Raw genomic sequence first — 17,577 nt, 5'->3', positions numbered from 1 at the left:
ACCTAACTCGACTTCTCTTCTACTCCTCTTGGGTCTTCATGATACAAACAAGATGTTTGATCACTAATGTTCTCTAACAAACCTTTTGAGGCCTTCACAGAACAGTTGGATTTATTCTGAGACTAAATTACACAAAGGTGGACTCTGTTTACTTCAATTATAAGCCAGTCTTACTTGACATCTTTTTAATTGCTCTTGATCAACATGTCTTAGGAGTTGGGGATCGTTTAACATATTTTACAGTGAGTGTTTTTTTTGTTTTTTTTACTTTGTAATTTTGAATTTTTCTCATGATGTTCTGCTAGATCAACAGACAAGTTCTTTATGGCCAAAGTCATCAGAATGCATCGTCCATTATCAAGAGTTCTCCATCCAAAGTTAAAATCATCTTCATCAGGTAGAAAAACATTGTTTGTGTTTAATTTATTATTAGTAGTATTATTTTTGACACTACAATATGGAAATAGTGTAATGCTATTAAGGGCCCACTAGAGGGAGCTGTTGCCATTCTGAATTCGAAATGAAGCTTTGCTTATTGCCATAAGTAAATGTATGTTTGATCATTTATGTTACATTGACTATTTCTTTATCTGTAAATAATTAATTTAATACAGTTATATGGGCTACAATACAGTTTTCATTTATTATTATTATTTTTCCAGACTTTTTCATACTGATCCAGATCTGGAAAATACCTAAAGATCATTTTCCAAACTGTGTAAAAACCCTTAATTTAATATTCGGTTTATTGTTGCAGACATCAGTTTGGTCATAAGTGCCTGATCTTACGATCTCCAACTGATGTGCCTTGTCAGAGTATCAGTGTATTAGCTGCCACATCTCCACAGACTCATTTGACCCCCTGACCCTGGTCTAGTCTTCACCAGGATCGCAGTACTTAACCCCCCACTTAACTCACATCGCAGTCCTGGCCCCCTACAGACAGACACACTGTGATCAGTGCGCATAAATTACCGTTCAGCTGTCCAGAAGCACAGAAGCAGCGATTTATGTGAGTTATGACTCTGTGAAAACAGGAACACAGAGGCGCTGAACCAGATGGCTGTGGGACCTGTGAGAGAGCACGAGGGAGACACGGCAGAGCCCCACGCTGAGGTACGAGTCAGCTCATGGCAACACACATAAAACACTCCCAACACCCACATCATGCAGCTATTTTAGAGCAACCCTTGAGTTGGCTCACCCTTTTATTTCTCATCTATAGCAATTAAGAGCCAATTTTTGTACCAATGTGTGGTCTTGGAATTTCCAATGTCACGCAAATCTTAAGACGCCCTAACTCCACAAGCTGTTGTAAGGGTAGATTGACTCGTGACTGAATTTCCAGCATCTATATTTTTCTAAGAATATGCATCTTCTCTCACAGCCAAAAGCATCTGCTGCTAACGGTGATGATACTTCAAGACATGTTCATCACGTCATAAAGGTGGAGGTGAGAGAAACACACTGCCGTTCATTTCAGCAAAGAAAGACAGTAATAGGCAGAACATAACAAAAAAAAGGTGCGCGCCTACAGGGCGTGACAAAAAGGAGCAAGAGCAGACAGAAGCGTTCAAGCCTGACGAGCTGCAAAACCGGAGAAAATAATTGGAAAACTGTGGAATAGCAAAAGGGAAGTAAACAAGTCTTGTAGCGAATGGAAGGAAAGGCATGCTAAAGGGAGTTCAAGGTTCGGTTAGCTAATGCAGAGATAAAAGGAACAGCTTGTTATCTCTTACAGTGTGCCTTAACGGAAGCCTTTTAAAGGTCGTTGTTTGATCTTTTCAGTAATAAGAGATCGCTACACTCAATGAAGAATCGCATAAGATCAGCATTCCCTATAGCTAATTTATTTAAGAACATGAAAACTGTAGAAGTACAAATGATGTACTGTGAAGCTTGGAATAATTATACCCCTTGAGGTAAGGCTTGTCAATCACACCAGATTTCATTTGCAACTCTAAGCTTCAAAGCAAAGCAGAAAAGAAACGAATGTTCAAAAATGTACTGGAAAGGTTGCAGGATCAAGAAGCAGCCATATAAACAAAGAGTTATTCCAGCTTCCACATGAAAACCTAAATGTTAAATTGACTGAACGTGAATATCACCTTTTTGGTTGTACAGGTTGTCCACTCAAAGCATTCTTACACTACAAGTCTTCTTCACCCAGTCGCACTCTCCATCACATTGATCAATATGCAGATTGGGAGGCAATTTGCTGTTAAATGCCTTGCCCAAGGGCACATCAGCATGTGGCAGGAAGGAAGCTGTGATCAAACACAATTTCCCATAGCGAGATGACTACTCTTCCCACAGAGTCACATTTACCCACAACTTTAAATAACCGCAGTTCATCAAACTATATAATACATCAACAACTCTTTGTATGTACTCCTAGAAAAATGTACAACATTTCTAAAAGATTGCATATATACATTTTAATAAATTCATGTTTATCTGAAAAGATAGAAACAAGATCAATATACATAACTTTCTTAGGCTGTACTACATGACGTTATATTGTCCTGGGTTGTAAATATGATGGGACCCAGAGGCCACTCTTCAAAATGTGAAAGACAAGAGAACACGTCATGCAGGTGGAAAAACTGAATTTTTGCAGATGACTTTGACTTGTCATTGCATATTGTAGCTATGATTTACATTTAAAACAACTATATAAAGCTATTAGAGGAACATCCCAAATATAGTTTTCTAAATATTTATTAGACATGACATCGAGAGTGAGTGAGTGGGAGAGTCATTGTAAAGTGTGCTTCTACTATATAAGAAATGGTTAGGGTTTATATTTTAAGGTCTCTTCAGCATCTTAGATTAGCTGAGTAAGTGTAGCTAGCATTACTAAAGCAGCATTCTCAATACTAGAAGTATGATATTTCCAAAAGTCTGACGACTTTTTCCTAATCCAGTATTCTCATGGCAAGCCGAGGATGCGAGCTCAAAAAGATAAAACAAAAATTTGCTGTACTGCATTTGGCCTTCCTGTTCTCTCTTGTAAGTTTTGCTCTCTCTTGTCTCAACATGCTGTACAAAATACAGTTTCTCTTTAAATAACTAAATAAGGTTCTGTGCTTCCTCTGGCTGACAGTGTGTACTGAAAAAATCTAGCGTTGCGTCTTTTTCTTCAGTAAAAGCTTCCAGGTAAAAGTGAATACTATGGTCAGAGCAAAAGAGCTGCCTCAGGCCTTTAAATAGAAGATTGTTGGAGGTAATGAGTTTGATAAGGTATTTCAAGAGCTGTCTAAACAATTGATAGCAGCCATTTGACTTTACAGAAAGAAAAAGCCCAGGGGTAATGTTCCTTTTACAGATGAGTCTAAAATATGATTTTGGACACCAGAACTGACAATATGTTTGGCATAAACTAAAATAAACAACTGTGAAGCTTGGAGACAGAAGTGAAGAGATTGGGGGATGCTTTGCTCCAGCAAGACCTGGGCACCATCATAGTTCCCATCATGAATTCTACTGCGTACCAAAGGGTTCTTGAGGAAAATGTTCGGCCATCTGTAAAGTACAACTGGACCCAGTAACAAGACAATGACCCAAACATACCAGTAAATCCAGCAAGGACTGGCTGAGAATGAAGAAACAGAAAGTCCTGAGCCAAGTCAAAGATCAGATGTTGATCTCACAGAGATGCTGTAAGGTGTCTTGAAAAATGCTGCTGATGTAGAAAACCCTCAAACATCCCATCCCAGACTGAGGTCACTGATTGAAAGATGGCTACTCGAAGCATCCCACCGTACTTATTTCAGCCTAAGTGGGTAACCCTTGGTATAATACAAGGGATCTTTTTGTTGATCAGTTTTGTTTAATTAGTAGAACAAATTTGTAAAACAAAAATTGTTTATCTGTAATTAAATCACTTTTTTCCCAGTGACAAATGAATGAGACATCAATATGTAAACATTTCTGAACATTTCATGGGATGTCCTTTCACGATATACTCACGACTCTTGGATTGTAGCTGTGATGTTTTATATGTTTGCTACATTTTGTTTGGTGAATTAAAGTCTTTTAAAGATGGAGGAAAAGCATGGTACCACAGTTAATAAGGTTTGTGTGGGAGCTTATTTTGGTGTGCTGAGCAGCTCTATTTTTCCAACTCAAACCTTCAGACATGTTCTATTTATAATAGTCTCTCTAGACTCTGAGCTAATCGTGTGTTTCGGTTCTCCAACAGGAAGACGGCATCACGTTTGTAGAGGGGAACACAGAGTCCGGCGTTGAGATTCAGAGCATATCTGAAGCAACAGAACACACAGATAATGTATTAGGAGCATCCAGGATGAAGTCAATAAAAAAATCCTCGACTGTGTGAAGGTTTTGCAAATCGTATTTTCTGTGTTATCTCTAGGAGGGCTGCATGAAACCAGGGGACAGACTGTTAGCTGTGAATGGGGAATCTGTTCTTGGGTACAGTGTTGAAAAGGTTTGTTATGTTGTTGGAAACAAACTGTAATCCCTGTCTCTGTCACAGAACCAATCTAATTTTTAATGTTTGTCAGGTGAATTTGTTACTAAGAAAGGCTAAAGGTCCGGTGAAGCTCACCTTTGCAACAAATGAGACCCTGTCCTCCTTCCAACCTCTCCAGTCAGACTGTCAGGACACCGGTATCTCAGATGGAGGCCACACCAAGCCTACTACTTTAAGTCAGCCAGAAGCAGAGATGAGCACTGGTGAGTTAACATCTCCCTGCTTCAGATTGACTTCACATCTGTACCAGCATCTCACTTCCTTTGTTTGCTATGTTTCAGGTCTGAGTCGCTCATCCACCCCTTCCACTCTGGCCTGTGACCCAGCGACCTGCCCCATCATCCCCGGCTGTGAGACCACTATTGAAATCTCCAAAGGCCACACAGGACTGGGCCTGAGCATCGTGGGGGGCTGTGACACCCTGCTGGTAGGAAACAGGCTGTGAAATGAGGCTTGTCCTTTACTCTAACATGACTCTTACTGTCATGCTTCACATCCAAACCAGCAAGGGAGACTAGGCTTCACAAGCTTGTAAATAAACTGTACATGTTCTCGGTCCGTTCCCAGTCATGGTGCCACCGGTACGGCTCAAGTCTGAAATTGCCGTAGTGGCCGAGGAATGTAGGAAATAATGTTGTCAAAGCCGTTTCTCCTCCTCCCACCGTCGTCCTCTCAGTCCATCCATTCTGTCTGCTCAGTCAGGCTTGGGGAGCTGCTGCTCTTTGTCTGGCCTGGGCCGTAGCAGACAATTTCCAACCCAGGAATGTAACACCCCCAGACCCCACATGAACAACTGCGGAAATTCTGACAAGAAATGTGTTTCATCCAACATTCAAGTTTATTTTCTATTTTTTTTTTTTTTACTGCCATACAGTTCTTTGCAATTGCTATACAATTGTCCAGGTCTGGATAAATATACAAAGAAAAAGTAAGCATATGGAAAAATATTTGGAGTTTTATGTCCTATCCCATTGTCTAAATGTTGTGTCCTTCCTCTTCCTTCCTTCCTTCCTTCCTAGTCCTACTTCCATTCCATCTTCTGTCTTTACATTCTTCCTTTCCTTGATGAAGTCCTTCCTTCCAACCTTCCTTTCATCTCCCACTGCCCTTCTTTCTGCCCTTCCTTTCTTTAGTGTCCTAATTCCATCCTTTGTCTTTCTTTCCTTCCTTATTTCAGTCTTTCCTTCCCACCATCCATCCTTCCTAGTTTCCTTCCTTTTTCTTGTCCTTTCTTCTTTCTTGCCTGTTTTTTATTACCCTTCCCTTGTGTCTCTTCCTTAATTTCCTATCTTCTTTGTGTCCCTTTTTTCTTTCCTGTCTTCTTTCCTCCCTGGATTTTTTTATCACATTTCCTTCCATGTGTCATTCCTTTTTTTTTTTATATCTGGGTTCTTTCTTTCTTTCTTTGTTGTGTCCTTTCTTCTTTCCTTATTTCTGCCTGCCCTTCTTCCTTCCTATATGTTTCTCTTTCTTCAGTTTCCATACTCTGTAGACATATCTACCAGAAATAATTGTGGACAACATAGGATGAACAACAAATTTTTAGGAATCCTAAAAAAATGTAAAGAGGAAGGAAAATAATGTATGGTGTGCAACTTTTGTTTTAAAATCTAGGAAACTTTTCTGTGCAAAGCCTTCTAGCCCTAAATAAAATCCTGTGCATAAGCTAAGGTGAGAGAATCTGTTGACAGGAAACAGAACTTTTCAGACCAGACTTGACGTTCTCTAGCCAATCTGCCTGAGCTTCCACTATTTTTGGTGGTCTGTAACTTCATAAATTACATGGACATTTGTGGTTATAACTTGACAGAATGTGAAAAAAATTAAATGGGCGCGAGGGATAGTTACCCAAGAATAAACTCTTAAATCTTCTCCTCTTCTGCTGTCTTTTACTCATCCTCCCATTTTTCCCTCTCCTCAGGGAGTCATCATCATCCACGAGGTTTATGAAGAAGGAGCAGCCTCCAAAGATGGCAGACTGTGGGCAGGAGATCAAATCCTAGAGGTGCTTTGCAAAAAAAAAACAAGAAGCTTGTTTGACCTTGATAATAAAATGGCTTGACGAGTTTTAAAGAGATGCAACTGAGAAGTTTGGGCTTTATAAATTTAAGGATTAACTAGTTTTATATGGCAAATCTGAGCAATAGATGTAGCTTCTGAGCGGGAACAGACCGCTGGATCTAAACCACCTTTATCCGTTATTGAGACAAAATAGGCAAGTAAAAAGTAATAGAAGTAGCAAGAGTGTTTTATGCCAAGTTAAGTATAAGGCTCGACGTGCCCTCCCTTTGACCTCCTGCTTTGTCACACAGGGGCAGAGCTCATGATTGCAGTTATTGTAGCTCAGTGAGTAGACCTAAACTGAGAGGCACACACACACACATCATTATGACTTGATTACCCCCTGCTATTCTCTTCTGCCTGAGAGCCAGGCTGCTGTGTTTAGAAAATAAGGTCAAAAGTAAGAAAAGAAAAACGTTTCCCAGTTAGCTGCCTCTGGGAAAAATTCCTTGCATGTCAATGGGGAAAGCTAATGTGGCATTTCCCCCTTTTAATGTGGCGATAAACACAAATCCTGGACGTCACTCGTTAAAGTGACCACAGCACAGGCCTGTGGGACGGCTTCCCTGCCGCTATTTTCTGTCCCTCTGACATCACCCTGTGATTTCAGTCATCCGGTTTCCAAACATCTCAGCACATTTTTGAAACGGTTAAAAGAAATTGCTTCTGCTTTAAATTAGGCTATTAGAGCTTTTTGTATACCCTCGCTGCAATTACTTTTCCTCTGGAGTAGAGAGACTGAGGCTGTGCTGTTCGTCCCGTATTACTATAGGTGGGAAACTTGTTATGGGAAAAAGTTATGTTTTGTGTTCCACATTTCTCAGGTGAACAGCATTGACCTGCGAGCAGCCAGCCACGATGAAGCCATCAACGTGCTGCGGCAGACCCCTCAGAGGGTCCAGCTGACAGTCTACAGGGATGAAGCCCAGTACAAGGAGGAAGAGCTGTGGGACTCCTTCACTGTAGAGCTGCACAAGAAGCCAGGCCAGGGTCTGGGCCTGAGCATCGTAGGAAGGAGGTGGGAAAGATTCACTATTGGTGTCAGTGTTTGTGCGTGATAGCTTCTGTAAAGCTCCAAAGAGCTTATAGATGAGCCTCTATACATTAGAATATCGTTGCAAACCACATTTATTTAAGCAACTTAATTTAAACATCCGTATATTATACAGATTCAAGTGTTTATTTCTGTAATGTTGCTTATGGAATATAGTTAATGAAAAGATATAATTCTGTTGATTAGATATTATATTATTGTGGGGGTCACGAGACACCAAGTCGGGAGGGGGGGGGGTCGCCAGATGATTTTCAAAAAGTTTCGTGATTTGACCGCCGAGGATAGCCAAAAAGGACAAAATTAAATAATTAAATATGAAATAAATAAATATGAATGTCCAATTAAATGAATAAATGTACTATGAAATGTCCCGTTAAAATTTTAAATAATATATGATAAAAGCTAATAATCAAATGTCATTGTAAAAATACATTTACATAAAAATATATATTTTTTAAAATTATTTCGATATGTATTTTTAGGGGTCGCCAGTCTCTGGCACTGTTATTTTGGGGGTCACAGGCTGTAAAGTTTGGGAACCCCTGACCTATACAACCACAGAGGCAACCTCTACTAGGTGGGTAAGCCACCAAAGGTAATTGCTAAAGAAGCTGGCTGTTAAAAAAGTGCTATATCCTAACATGTTAATGGAAAGTTGAGTGGAGGGAAAAGTAAGACAGAAAATCATGCATAAGGATAACAGGGATAACAGTAGCCCTGAAAGGATTGGGAAGCAAAGCTTGGTCAAGTATTTGGGTGGGATCTACCAGGCATGTACTACATAAAATCAATTTAAAAAGTGATATTTATTTCACAAATGCCCTTGCACTTAAAAGTATTTGCATGTCCTGTACAGTATATACACTCAATACTTGGTTGCAGCTTCTTTTGGATGAATAGTGCATCAGTGTGGCACAGCATGGGGGTGTGGCTTTGCTAACATGCTAAGGTAGCCTAGGCTGCTCTGTCTTTATTGTTGGGTTTTGTGTCTTCCTTCTTCTTGACAACACTCCTTGGATTCTCTGTGGTTTTTAGGTAAGGTAAGTATAACTTAGATGTAAAACCAGATATCAATACTTAGTTTCTTAATCCTCTCAAGGCTGTGATATCCCTGTTGCTTCTACAGCTTTTTTTGACACACTTTTCCGCATCCGCTTAAATTTCGATTAATATGCTTGAAGACCGCACTCTTTGAGCATCCAGCTTCTTTAGCAATGATCTTTTGTCGGCTTAGCCTCCATGTGGAGAGTGGTAGTGTTTTCTGTTGGTCATATGCAACATTCAGGTTTTCATGAGCTGTACGCCATAACTATCTGAATTAGCAGAAATAAACACTATATAATATTACAGTGAGTGTAATGAATCTGTGTAGTATGTTTCACTTTTTCTATTGAATTACTAATCGAAATATACTTTTCAATAGCAATTTAATTCACGTAGGCCAATATTGAATAGAATATCATCCATGACCAAGATTAGTAATGGTCACGTTTTATTGTTTTTTCCAATGCAGATCACGGGATCACAGGTAACTCAATCTACATAGGGTTAATTTCTCCACCCGAGGTAAAGGCAATTATGTAAATAGAGCATTGAAATAAGGTTTTGATTTGCATAACTCCTTTTTATCTTGCATCTCATGGAAATCCTTTTTGCTACAGTTTCCTGTTATCTCTGGTCTTCAGGTACCATTATAGCCATGAAACAGGCTGAAACCAATACCAGCATACACACATAGTAATACTTGCATGCTTTCAGCTTATTTTAAAGTGAGATATCTTTGTCTAAGTGGACAATATCATAAACATTCTGCACAATAGATGATTTCTGTTTCAGACATTAATGGGGGCAACAACAGCAGTTCTGACCTCAGTGACCTCTTTGTAGGTTTTGAGACAAAAGCCCCTAAAATGTCAATGCCTGGTGGCTTTTATATCTGCTTAAAATGACAACACACTGGGATGGCCTTTCTCGCCAGTTGCTTCAGGACTGCAGATAGAAACAGTGGACTAAAATAACTGCCGGGCTGTGGGTGGTAGGACTGTAGAAACTATGTTCATGTTTATACGTAGAAATGAACTAAACTTGGAAAATCTGGTATTAAGAGTCTGGAAATCTCTGTAAAGAACAAGGAAGACAGAAAAAGAGTGCATGTCTGCAAATATGTCCTTTTTATAACCCCAAATGTAAGTGTTGCTCTGTGCTGCCTTTTGTTCAACAAGACTACAGACATGAAGGCGCCTTGCAGTTAAATACTTTTGATATAGTTGCACATTTCTACCTCTTCCTCAGTTATTCTCCAGCACATTTGCAAAAAAAAAAAAAAAAAAAAAACAATGCTCAAAAGAATGAAAACTGCTTAGATAACCTATGACCCTGTGGGCTGAAAAGGAAAGTGCAAGCTAGCAGTTAGTGGTGACGGATCTGTGACAGCCAAGTTTCTCTGGCCCTGGATATTGAGTTGAATTGAGTGGCCTGGCTTCACAGCTTCTGTTTCTGTTTGCCTTCATCCACGTGGAGATTGGCACCTACAATATGTGGTCTGCAGTCGCAGTGTCCTCTTTTTCCCTCACATGTTCTGTTTCTCCTGTACTCGTAGCAAACACAGACTTTAAAAACAGTGGCTGGGAAGAACAAATTATGGTTAAAGCATACAGGGCGCAATCACTGTAAGGAGTGTCTGACTTTTAATTCACTAACAGGTATATATATATATTCCTGTTTCTTTCCTCTTTTCCAACCAGGAGTGACACAGGAGTGTTTGTGTCCGACATTGTTAAAGGAGGTCTGGTGGACACGGACGGCCGACTGATGCAGGGCGACCAGATTCTGTCCGTTAACGGCGAGGACGTCAGGTCCGCCACTCAGGAGGCTGTGGCTGCACAGCTCAAGGTGATTCAGCTCACAGTGCTCAACCAGGTTACAGAGAACAATCAAGTGTGCTGTAAACGTAGCAGAAAAGCTACATTAAAAAATGATGAGGTGTAATGTGTTGCAGTGCTGCGTTGGGCCAATAAAGATGGAAGTAGGGAGGTTCAAGGCTGGTCCTTTTCACTCTGAGAGACGGCTTTCCCAAAGTAGTCAGGTGACTTAACTCAAATCTAGCTGTTATTTCTGTCTCATTTTTCCAAAAACTGAACTCTGAACACCTTTTTTTTTTTTTTTTTTAGATGAGTGAAACAGGCAGCTCCAAAGTAGCCAGTCAGGCTGGTTCTGAATCAGGAAACTTTCCAAGTGACTCGGACGTACTAAGCAAAAGTCAAGAGTGCAATTACTGTAAGATTTCAGATTTGGATTGACAGGGCTTATGCGATCACTCAATGTACTGTGCATTGCAAAAGTATTCACACCTCTCAAACGTTTTCACAAACTTTAAAGTACTTTTTGGAATTTCATGTGACGGACTAACACAAAGTAGAGCATAATTGTAAAATGAGGGAAAATAATACATGTAAACAAAAACACAAATCTGAAAATTACGATGCACATTTGTATTCTTCCCCCTTTACTCTGATATCCCAAAACAAAATCCAATGCCTTCAGATTTTACTATTAGTTATGCACTCTACCCATGTTGTTGAGGACCTGTGGGGATGCCTTGCTTCAGCAGAAACAGGGAAGCTGGTCAGAGTTGTTTGGTAGATGGATGGAGCTAAATACAGGACAATCCTGACATCAAGACATGAAAATTGGTATTAATAGATATTCTCTATCCAATCTGACTGAGTTTCAGCTATTTAGCAAAAAAGAGTGCAGGGAAATTACAATCAGGGACACTGAATACAAATTCATACCACAGTTTTCTGATCTTTCTTCCACTCTGTCACCTACATTCTTAATAAATACTATATATAGGTTTGTTGTAACATGACAAAATGTTAAAAGGTTCAAAGGTTACGAATACTTTCGCAAGGCACTGTACCCAAACCAAAAATGCATAGAGGTCTATGATAACTGTCTGTACTTTCACCAATCTTCCAGTTCCAGAGCACCAAGACATCAGAACGGTTGAGTTCACTAAAGGCCCTAGTGACTCTCTGGGAATCAGCATAGCTGGGGGAGTGGGCAGCCCCCTGGGTGATATACCCATCTTTATCGCCATGATGAATCCCAACGGCCTGGCTGCTCAGACACAGCTTAAGGTAAAGGATTCATCGCCCTCTCCCCGATTTGTTTGGCCTTCAGTAAAACAAGAAACGTGCATACTTCAAACTGTTGTGTTCTCTGCTTTAATCCCAAAAACCTCAGATATGCACCACAGTTTTGCTCCTCGACTCTTTGCTCAGTGAATCTTTAAGACCTCTAAAGGTCAGCATTTAAGCGGTCGCTCTCTCAGAAACACTGACAATTGTTTCTGTGTTTGACAGAGACCGGGGGAGGACAATAGCTGTAGCTAACACGGATGATAAATCTCCCACTCTTCCATTTAGATCACAAAGAATCATTGAGGGGAAAAGGGAGAAACATTTCAACTCACGTGAATAATGAGACTGACTAACAATGAAATTATTTAGCCGACATTAAATTTTGTGTCGCTTTTGTGTGGCCGCAAGAAGGGAATTTGCTCATTATATGATCTTAGGTTCACACGACAGCACTATACCTGCGGCAAAAATGTTGTTTCTCCACAAACTTAACTGCTTTAGTGTCGTTAGATCTTTCCATCAGATGTTTTTCTATGGTATACCAAAACTCAATAATAAGCATTTGTATATTTCAAATAAATTTTAAGCAAAACATGATGCATATTACCTTCATCTATGTTTGCCAATGACTACTGAAGAGGCAGTTTACCAACAAATGGACTCATTTTTGATAAAAAAAAAAAAAGAAAACAATATTCTCTTCAGAGCCTTCAACACACTTGATCATAACTTACTCATGTATAGACTAGAAAGGTGTGGGGATGTCCTGGTTCTGTGCTAAAGTGGTACAGGTCATATTAAGCATACCCTGGGAAATATGAAGCTAATCGAACAAAATTCACATGTGGGGTTCACCAAGGCTCCTATCTCAGCCCAGTTTAATTCAATATACATGGTGTTGACACACAACTTTCAATTTGTGTTTTATCAAATTACCTCACTCTATCACAGTGACTAAGTAAGATGAGTAAAATGGATGGGTCAGAATTTCCCACAGCTCAATGCAGAAAAGAGAGAAGGTATTGTTTTTGGTCCCAAAAATGTGATTTAAGATCAGCGCTGAGCATGACCCAGGGAAGCTAAGGACCACAGAGAATTCATGTAACCTAGTTGTCATCATGGACTAAGACTTTAAATCTAACTGGTTCCCTGTTAAAATAATACAAACAAAAACTTTTGAGTGCTTTTATTTTCAGCAGGTTAGGTGATTGTAATGGTGTCTATTCAATGTTAAAGAAAACCAATGTATGCAGTTTATCCAAAATGCTACTACCAGAGTCCTGACAACACCAAAAAAAGTGACCATATCTCACCAGTTCTTAAATCACCGCACTGACTGACCGCTTGTTTATTCAGTTTAAAATCATATAACTTGTTTATAAGGCACTGAATGACTAGTTATGGGCCTAAATACATTTGAGAGTTGCTGGTCGGTGTGAAGCAGACTTGTCATCTCATCAGAGACCTGCTGACTCAGGGTTCCCTGGACCAGAAGTAAACAAGAGAAGGCAGCATTTAGTTTCTGAGAACGTTTCCCTGTTTTTTTTATTTTCCTACAAAGCACTTTGAATTACCTTGTGTTAGAATGGTGAGTTTAAACAAAACTGAGCTTCCTTTTTCATATTTTTCCCCAAAGATTTATTTAAATGGTACCTCTGTGTCACGTTTCCTCCCAGATGGGAGACCGAATTGTCAGCATATGCGGCACATCGGCTGAAGGCATGAGCCACTCGCAGGCTGTCACTCTGCTCAAGAACGCCACGGGAACCATACAGCTGCAGGTCTCCCAGAACACACACTCATCCGCTCTTCTTTATGTTTTATCACATCCTCGACGTCCGTGAGAGATAAACGTGCAGTCAGGGAGGCAGGAGTAGCACCAGCAGGACATGTTGAAGCATCATAAAACTCCAGTCCCTCATAGGCCACTACCAGCAGGCTATCAGTCTTTATCTCTACAGTGAATTGCTGGAGCATAACAATGTCACTTTGTTTGTGCTTATGTGTTAACGCACCTGTAGGTGGTAGCAGGTGGCGACACCACCGTGACCGGACCCGCTCAGAAGCAGGAAGGGGGTTCTCTGACGCCCAGCTGCATCTTCCAGGATGATATTAGGTATTAAGAACATTTTTTTTTGCATTTATCTTGCCCTTCCAATGGCAGATAAATAACTCTTGTCTTGTTGACCAAATGGAACAAGTCTTAAATCGGTGGATGTAGGAGTAAACTGCCCCTAAATGCCTCTTTGTTCCTCCAGCCCACCTCAATATAAGACCATCACTCTTGAAAGGGGACCAGATGGACTTGGTTTCAGTATAGTGGGAGGGCATGGCAGCCCCCATGGAGATTTACCCATTTATGTCAAAACAGTGTTTGGAAAGGTAGGTGGAGAGAACTGCAACCATTTTCCTTCTCAGAATCCACTTGTTTGTTTTAAACAAGACCTACAGTACATGCAATATTTTGAAAATGTATTTTATTGAGGTTTAACGTGATAGACCAACACAACATAGTTTTAAAGTAGAAAAACTATTATTTTTAACATTTTGTATAAAACAAATGTGAAAACTGTGGTGGGTGTTTGTATTCAGCTCCGTTTCAATAATTTGTAAAATCATTTCTTGTCTTTTAAATGATGTCTTTACCAGTTTTGCACACCTAGAGTATGACATTTTTGCTCATTCTTCTTTGGAAAACAACTCAAGCTCAGTCTGTGTCACAGATAATCAGATAGATTTAGGTCTGGGCTTTGACTGGGCCACGCCATGTCTTCAGTTTTCCTCCAATACTATTATGTTGACCAAAAAGATCAATTTTGGCCTCTTGAATAATGATTATTGCTCTCCTTTATTTACTAATAAGGTGAGATCCATATTTCTTTTCATTTTCATTTAACTTTTACTCAGCCAAGTAAGACAATTGCGAACTAGTTCTCATTTACAACGTCGACCTTACAATTACGCACCACATTGTGTTGGTACATCACATATAATCCAAATGAAATCAACTAAAGTTTGTGGTTGTAATGTGACAAAACGTGAAAACGTTCTAGGGGTGTGAATTCCTTTGCGAGGGACTGTATTCATGCCTGTCTTTGGGTTCAGGGGGCAGCAGCGGAGGACGGCCGTCTGAAGCGGGGAGACCAGATCATCGCTGTGAACGGGCAGAGTCTGGAAGGGGTCACGCATGAAGAAGCCGTCGGCATCCTGAAGAGGACCAAGGGAACTGTTACCCTCACTGTGCTTTCATAGAAGACAAACCACCGTCACCATCTTTCTGCCCCACAAAGACTGAAGCTGACTCCGCAGTAATCTCACTGTTAAGGTGACTGTTTGCATCCAGCAGAGTCTACATAATCATGAAGACACGTATTGCTTACTGTAGGTCTGAACACTGTGGTCCGTTGAAGCCTACTGACAGACTAAGAAGAGATCATAGCAATAAGTATTTGAATTATGTGAAGCATTCCCTGACACTGGATCAAAGTATGTTAACGCTGCTCTGAAGGAAAATCCTAAAAACGTAGTTTAAATGTGTTTCAGATCTATTTGTTGAAGTATTGTAATTAGTAGTAGTGAATAGTGCTGCTAAAGTTCATATATAAGGTCATATGACACAGTATTTGTTTTGTACTACTTCTCATTTAAGTGTACAGAAACTTAAATAAACAATTTTTTAGAGACATTTCTAGGAAAAAGTGGGTGGTCTGATCTTATGATTATAAGGTTCATGTTGGCCCAAAATAACGTGAACCAGTGTGTAGTTGTGGAGGTCACTGGTCTGTTTTGAAGTCTAGATTTAAAGATTAAATGTCTGTTTTATCACTTTAAATTGATTTTTAGTAGTTTATGTAAAGGTATTGAGTCTATTCACACTGAAATTAAACAATAAAAGTGACCTTTGGCTTTAACCAGTTTTCAGCTCTTGTTGTGTCTTGTCCATTTGTTCTGAAAACAGAGTTTCTATGCAGTCTGCAAAAGCAAATAAGTGTGTATTTCTAGACGTTATTCCGACTCCCATTGTCCAAATGTGGTGTCCTGCCATTTTTCCTCGTGTCTTTCCTTTCTTCCTTCCACCATAGTGTACTCCTCCGTGTCCTTCCTTCCTTACTTCCTTCTGTCCTTACGTTTCTCTCTTCCTTGTGTGTTTCCTTTTTTGTTCCTTCTGTCCTTCCTTCCTTTCCCTTGAGCTTTTGGTTTCTTCATTGTGTCCTTTAATGAATCCTGCTTCTTTTGTCCTTTGTGTTCCTCGTGTCTAACCTTCCTTTCATCGGCCTTTCCTTCCTAGTGTCCTACTTCCTTTTCTTGCAGGATTCTATGACTTCCGTCCTTGTGTCCTTTCCCCCTTTGTGTCCTACGTCCCCTCCTTCATGGTGTCCTTCCTTTCTCTTCCTCCTTTGGTCTTCCTTCTTTCCAGTTGCTTATTTTTGCAGATTGCATAACATAAAATGTGATTTATAGATATTTTAACAATGGAAAATAACATTCTTTATAATTCTGGTGAACTTTAGTATTTAAAGTGAACACAAGTACTAACAACTATGGAAAGTTGAGCAGCTACAGTTAAGTACTACAATAGATCATAAACACATATTAAATAAAAATCTGTATTTAAGCAATGTGAAACTCAGGCTAACTTCCCCAAAGCTGCAGCTATTACATCACAGCTGCCTTACATCATCCAGTTTAATTTCCTACCTACCATAAAGGCAGTTCACTGCTGCCGCAGGTCCAGTTTAAATTAAAGGGAAATAGATCCAAGTCAGCGGCTTTATACACAGAACAGCCTTTTTTTTTTGCTTGAGCAGAGTTAGTTGTCACTAGAGACTAGAGAGTGAAGTCTGGATAGAGAAACAGAGCTCTCCATTAAAACATGACCTTCCCTCTGCACACTGACAAGCACAGCTGCTGCACAGCCATAAGACCTCTCTTTCATGAGCTCTGAGGATTGTTTCGGAGTCGGTGGGTTGTTGTAGACGGACCTTTGTTGTAGAAGTACGTTTGTTCAACTGCTTCCTCACCCCCCAACCCCAGGACTGAAACCCAACACCGTTACCTGCAGCTGCTGCTAGACAACGAACATCCAAGCTTCCTGTCTGCATTTGACAGCTGGAGTTTCATTCAAGCACCTGTTGTTGTTTTAAAAGTCTCTGAGGGTTCAGAGGTTACACAACCAGACTGTAGGGTCAGGAGATCCTGGAAAGCGTGGCTACATAAAGCCCATGTAGATGTGAGATCAAACAGTGCCTCTATGTTATAGTATATACAGTTACCCTCTATACAAGTATAGATGGTATACAGTTTTGGTACCAACAGAGGTACCAAAACAGTAAATTACTCGCTGTTAAAAAAATTACGTTTCTCCAAGACTGGTCAGAAATACAAGGCCAACGCTCGTCAATGAGCCTCCCATGAGCTGAGAGTTTCATAGTCTTTAGGACTTTTTTGTTTTGCTTTATTTTGGTATTTGTTAGTGTTTGCTTTGTTTATTCAGTTCATTTCTTAGCTTTAAGGTTCCTTGTGCTTTTTTTCTGTAGTTATATTTACTTTCTGCTCTGAGTTGCAGTCTTTTTTTATTCTGAAACCCATTTACTTGAGATGTGTGTTATATTTAATTCATGTTTCTGAATTTCTGTGTCACATTTTGGTTTAAATCTTCATTGATTTTTATGTTAGGTTGTGCTCTGATTGTGGTTTGTTCTCTTTTCTGTTTTTTGTGTCTTTTCTGGTTGCCTGTGTACTGAGTCAACCGTTTTCCTCTATGTCCCCAGTTTTACCTCAGTTACCTCAGCATGTTCCTCTCACAGCTGACAGTCATT

The 17,577-nt window shown here is 39.9% G+C and overlaps 1 protein-coding gene across 13 annotated transcripts in view; it reads left to right on the top strand.

The window, feature by feature from the left end:
* LOC124880379 (multiple PDZ domain protein) overlaps positions 1 to 15,669 on the top strand; it is a 76,811-nt gene extending 61,142 nt beyond the window's left edge. For 9 of the 13 annotated variants that reach the window (XM_047385439.1, XM_047385437.1, XM_047385445.1 and 6 more), the window contains 18 exons: positions 306 to 397; positions 1,038 to 1,116; positions 1,388 to 1,453; positions 4,205 to 4,291; positions 4,379 to 4,453; positions 4,530 to 4,701; positions 4,780 to 4,925; positions 6,420 to 6,503; positions 7,384 to 7,577; positions 9,127 to 9,141; positions 10,358 to 10,505; positions 10,612 to 10,698; positions 10,784 to 10,889; positions 11,595 to 11,755; positions 13,435 to 13,539; positions 13,780 to 13,874; positions 14,017 to 14,140; positions 14,864 to 15,669. In XM_047385439.1, the coding sequence (XP_047241395.1) occupies positions 306 to 397; positions 1,038 to 1,116; positions 1,388 to 1,453; positions 4,205 to 4,291; positions 4,379 to 4,453; positions 4,530 to 4,701; positions 4,780 to 4,925; positions 6,420 to 6,503; positions 7,384 to 7,577; positions 9,127 to 9,141; positions 10,358 to 10,505; positions 10,612 to 10,698; positions 10,784 to 10,889; positions 11,595 to 11,755; positions 13,435 to 13,539; positions 13,780 to 13,874; positions 14,017 to 14,140; positions 14,864 to 15,010 (1,983 nt within the window). In that variant the 3' untranslated portion in view covers positions 15,011 to 15,669. The remainder of the gene's footprint in view (positions 1 to 305; positions 398 to 1,037; positions 1,117 to 1,387; positions 1,454 to 4,204; positions 4,292 to 4,378; positions 4,454 to 4,529; positions 4,702 to 4,779; positions 4,926 to 6,419; positions 6,504 to 7,383; positions 7,578 to 9,126; positions 9,142 to 10,357; positions 10,506 to 10,611; positions 10,699 to 10,783; positions 10,890 to 11,594; positions 11,756 to 13,434; positions 13,540 to 13,779; positions 13,875 to 14,016; positions 14,141 to 14,863) is intronic. The other 4 variants (XM_047385449.1, XM_047385438.1, XM_047385441.1 and 1 more) reach the window with 3 other exon arrangements.
* Positions 15,670 to 17,577: the final 1,908 nt, after the last annotated feature.

This window comes from Girardinichthys multiradiatus, chromosome 14, assembly GCF_021462225.1.
Source record: "Girardinichthys multiradiatus isolate DD_20200921_A chromosome 14, DD_fGirMul_XY1, whole genome shotgun sequence".
Taxonomy (NCBI): domain Eukaryota; kingdom Metazoa; phylum Chordata; class Actinopteri; order Cyprinodontiformes; family Goodeidae; genus Girardinichthys; species Girardinichthys multiradiatus.
The sequence above is the reverse complement of the archived record's forward strand: the minus strand, read 5'-3'. Positions and strand labels throughout refer to the sequence as shown.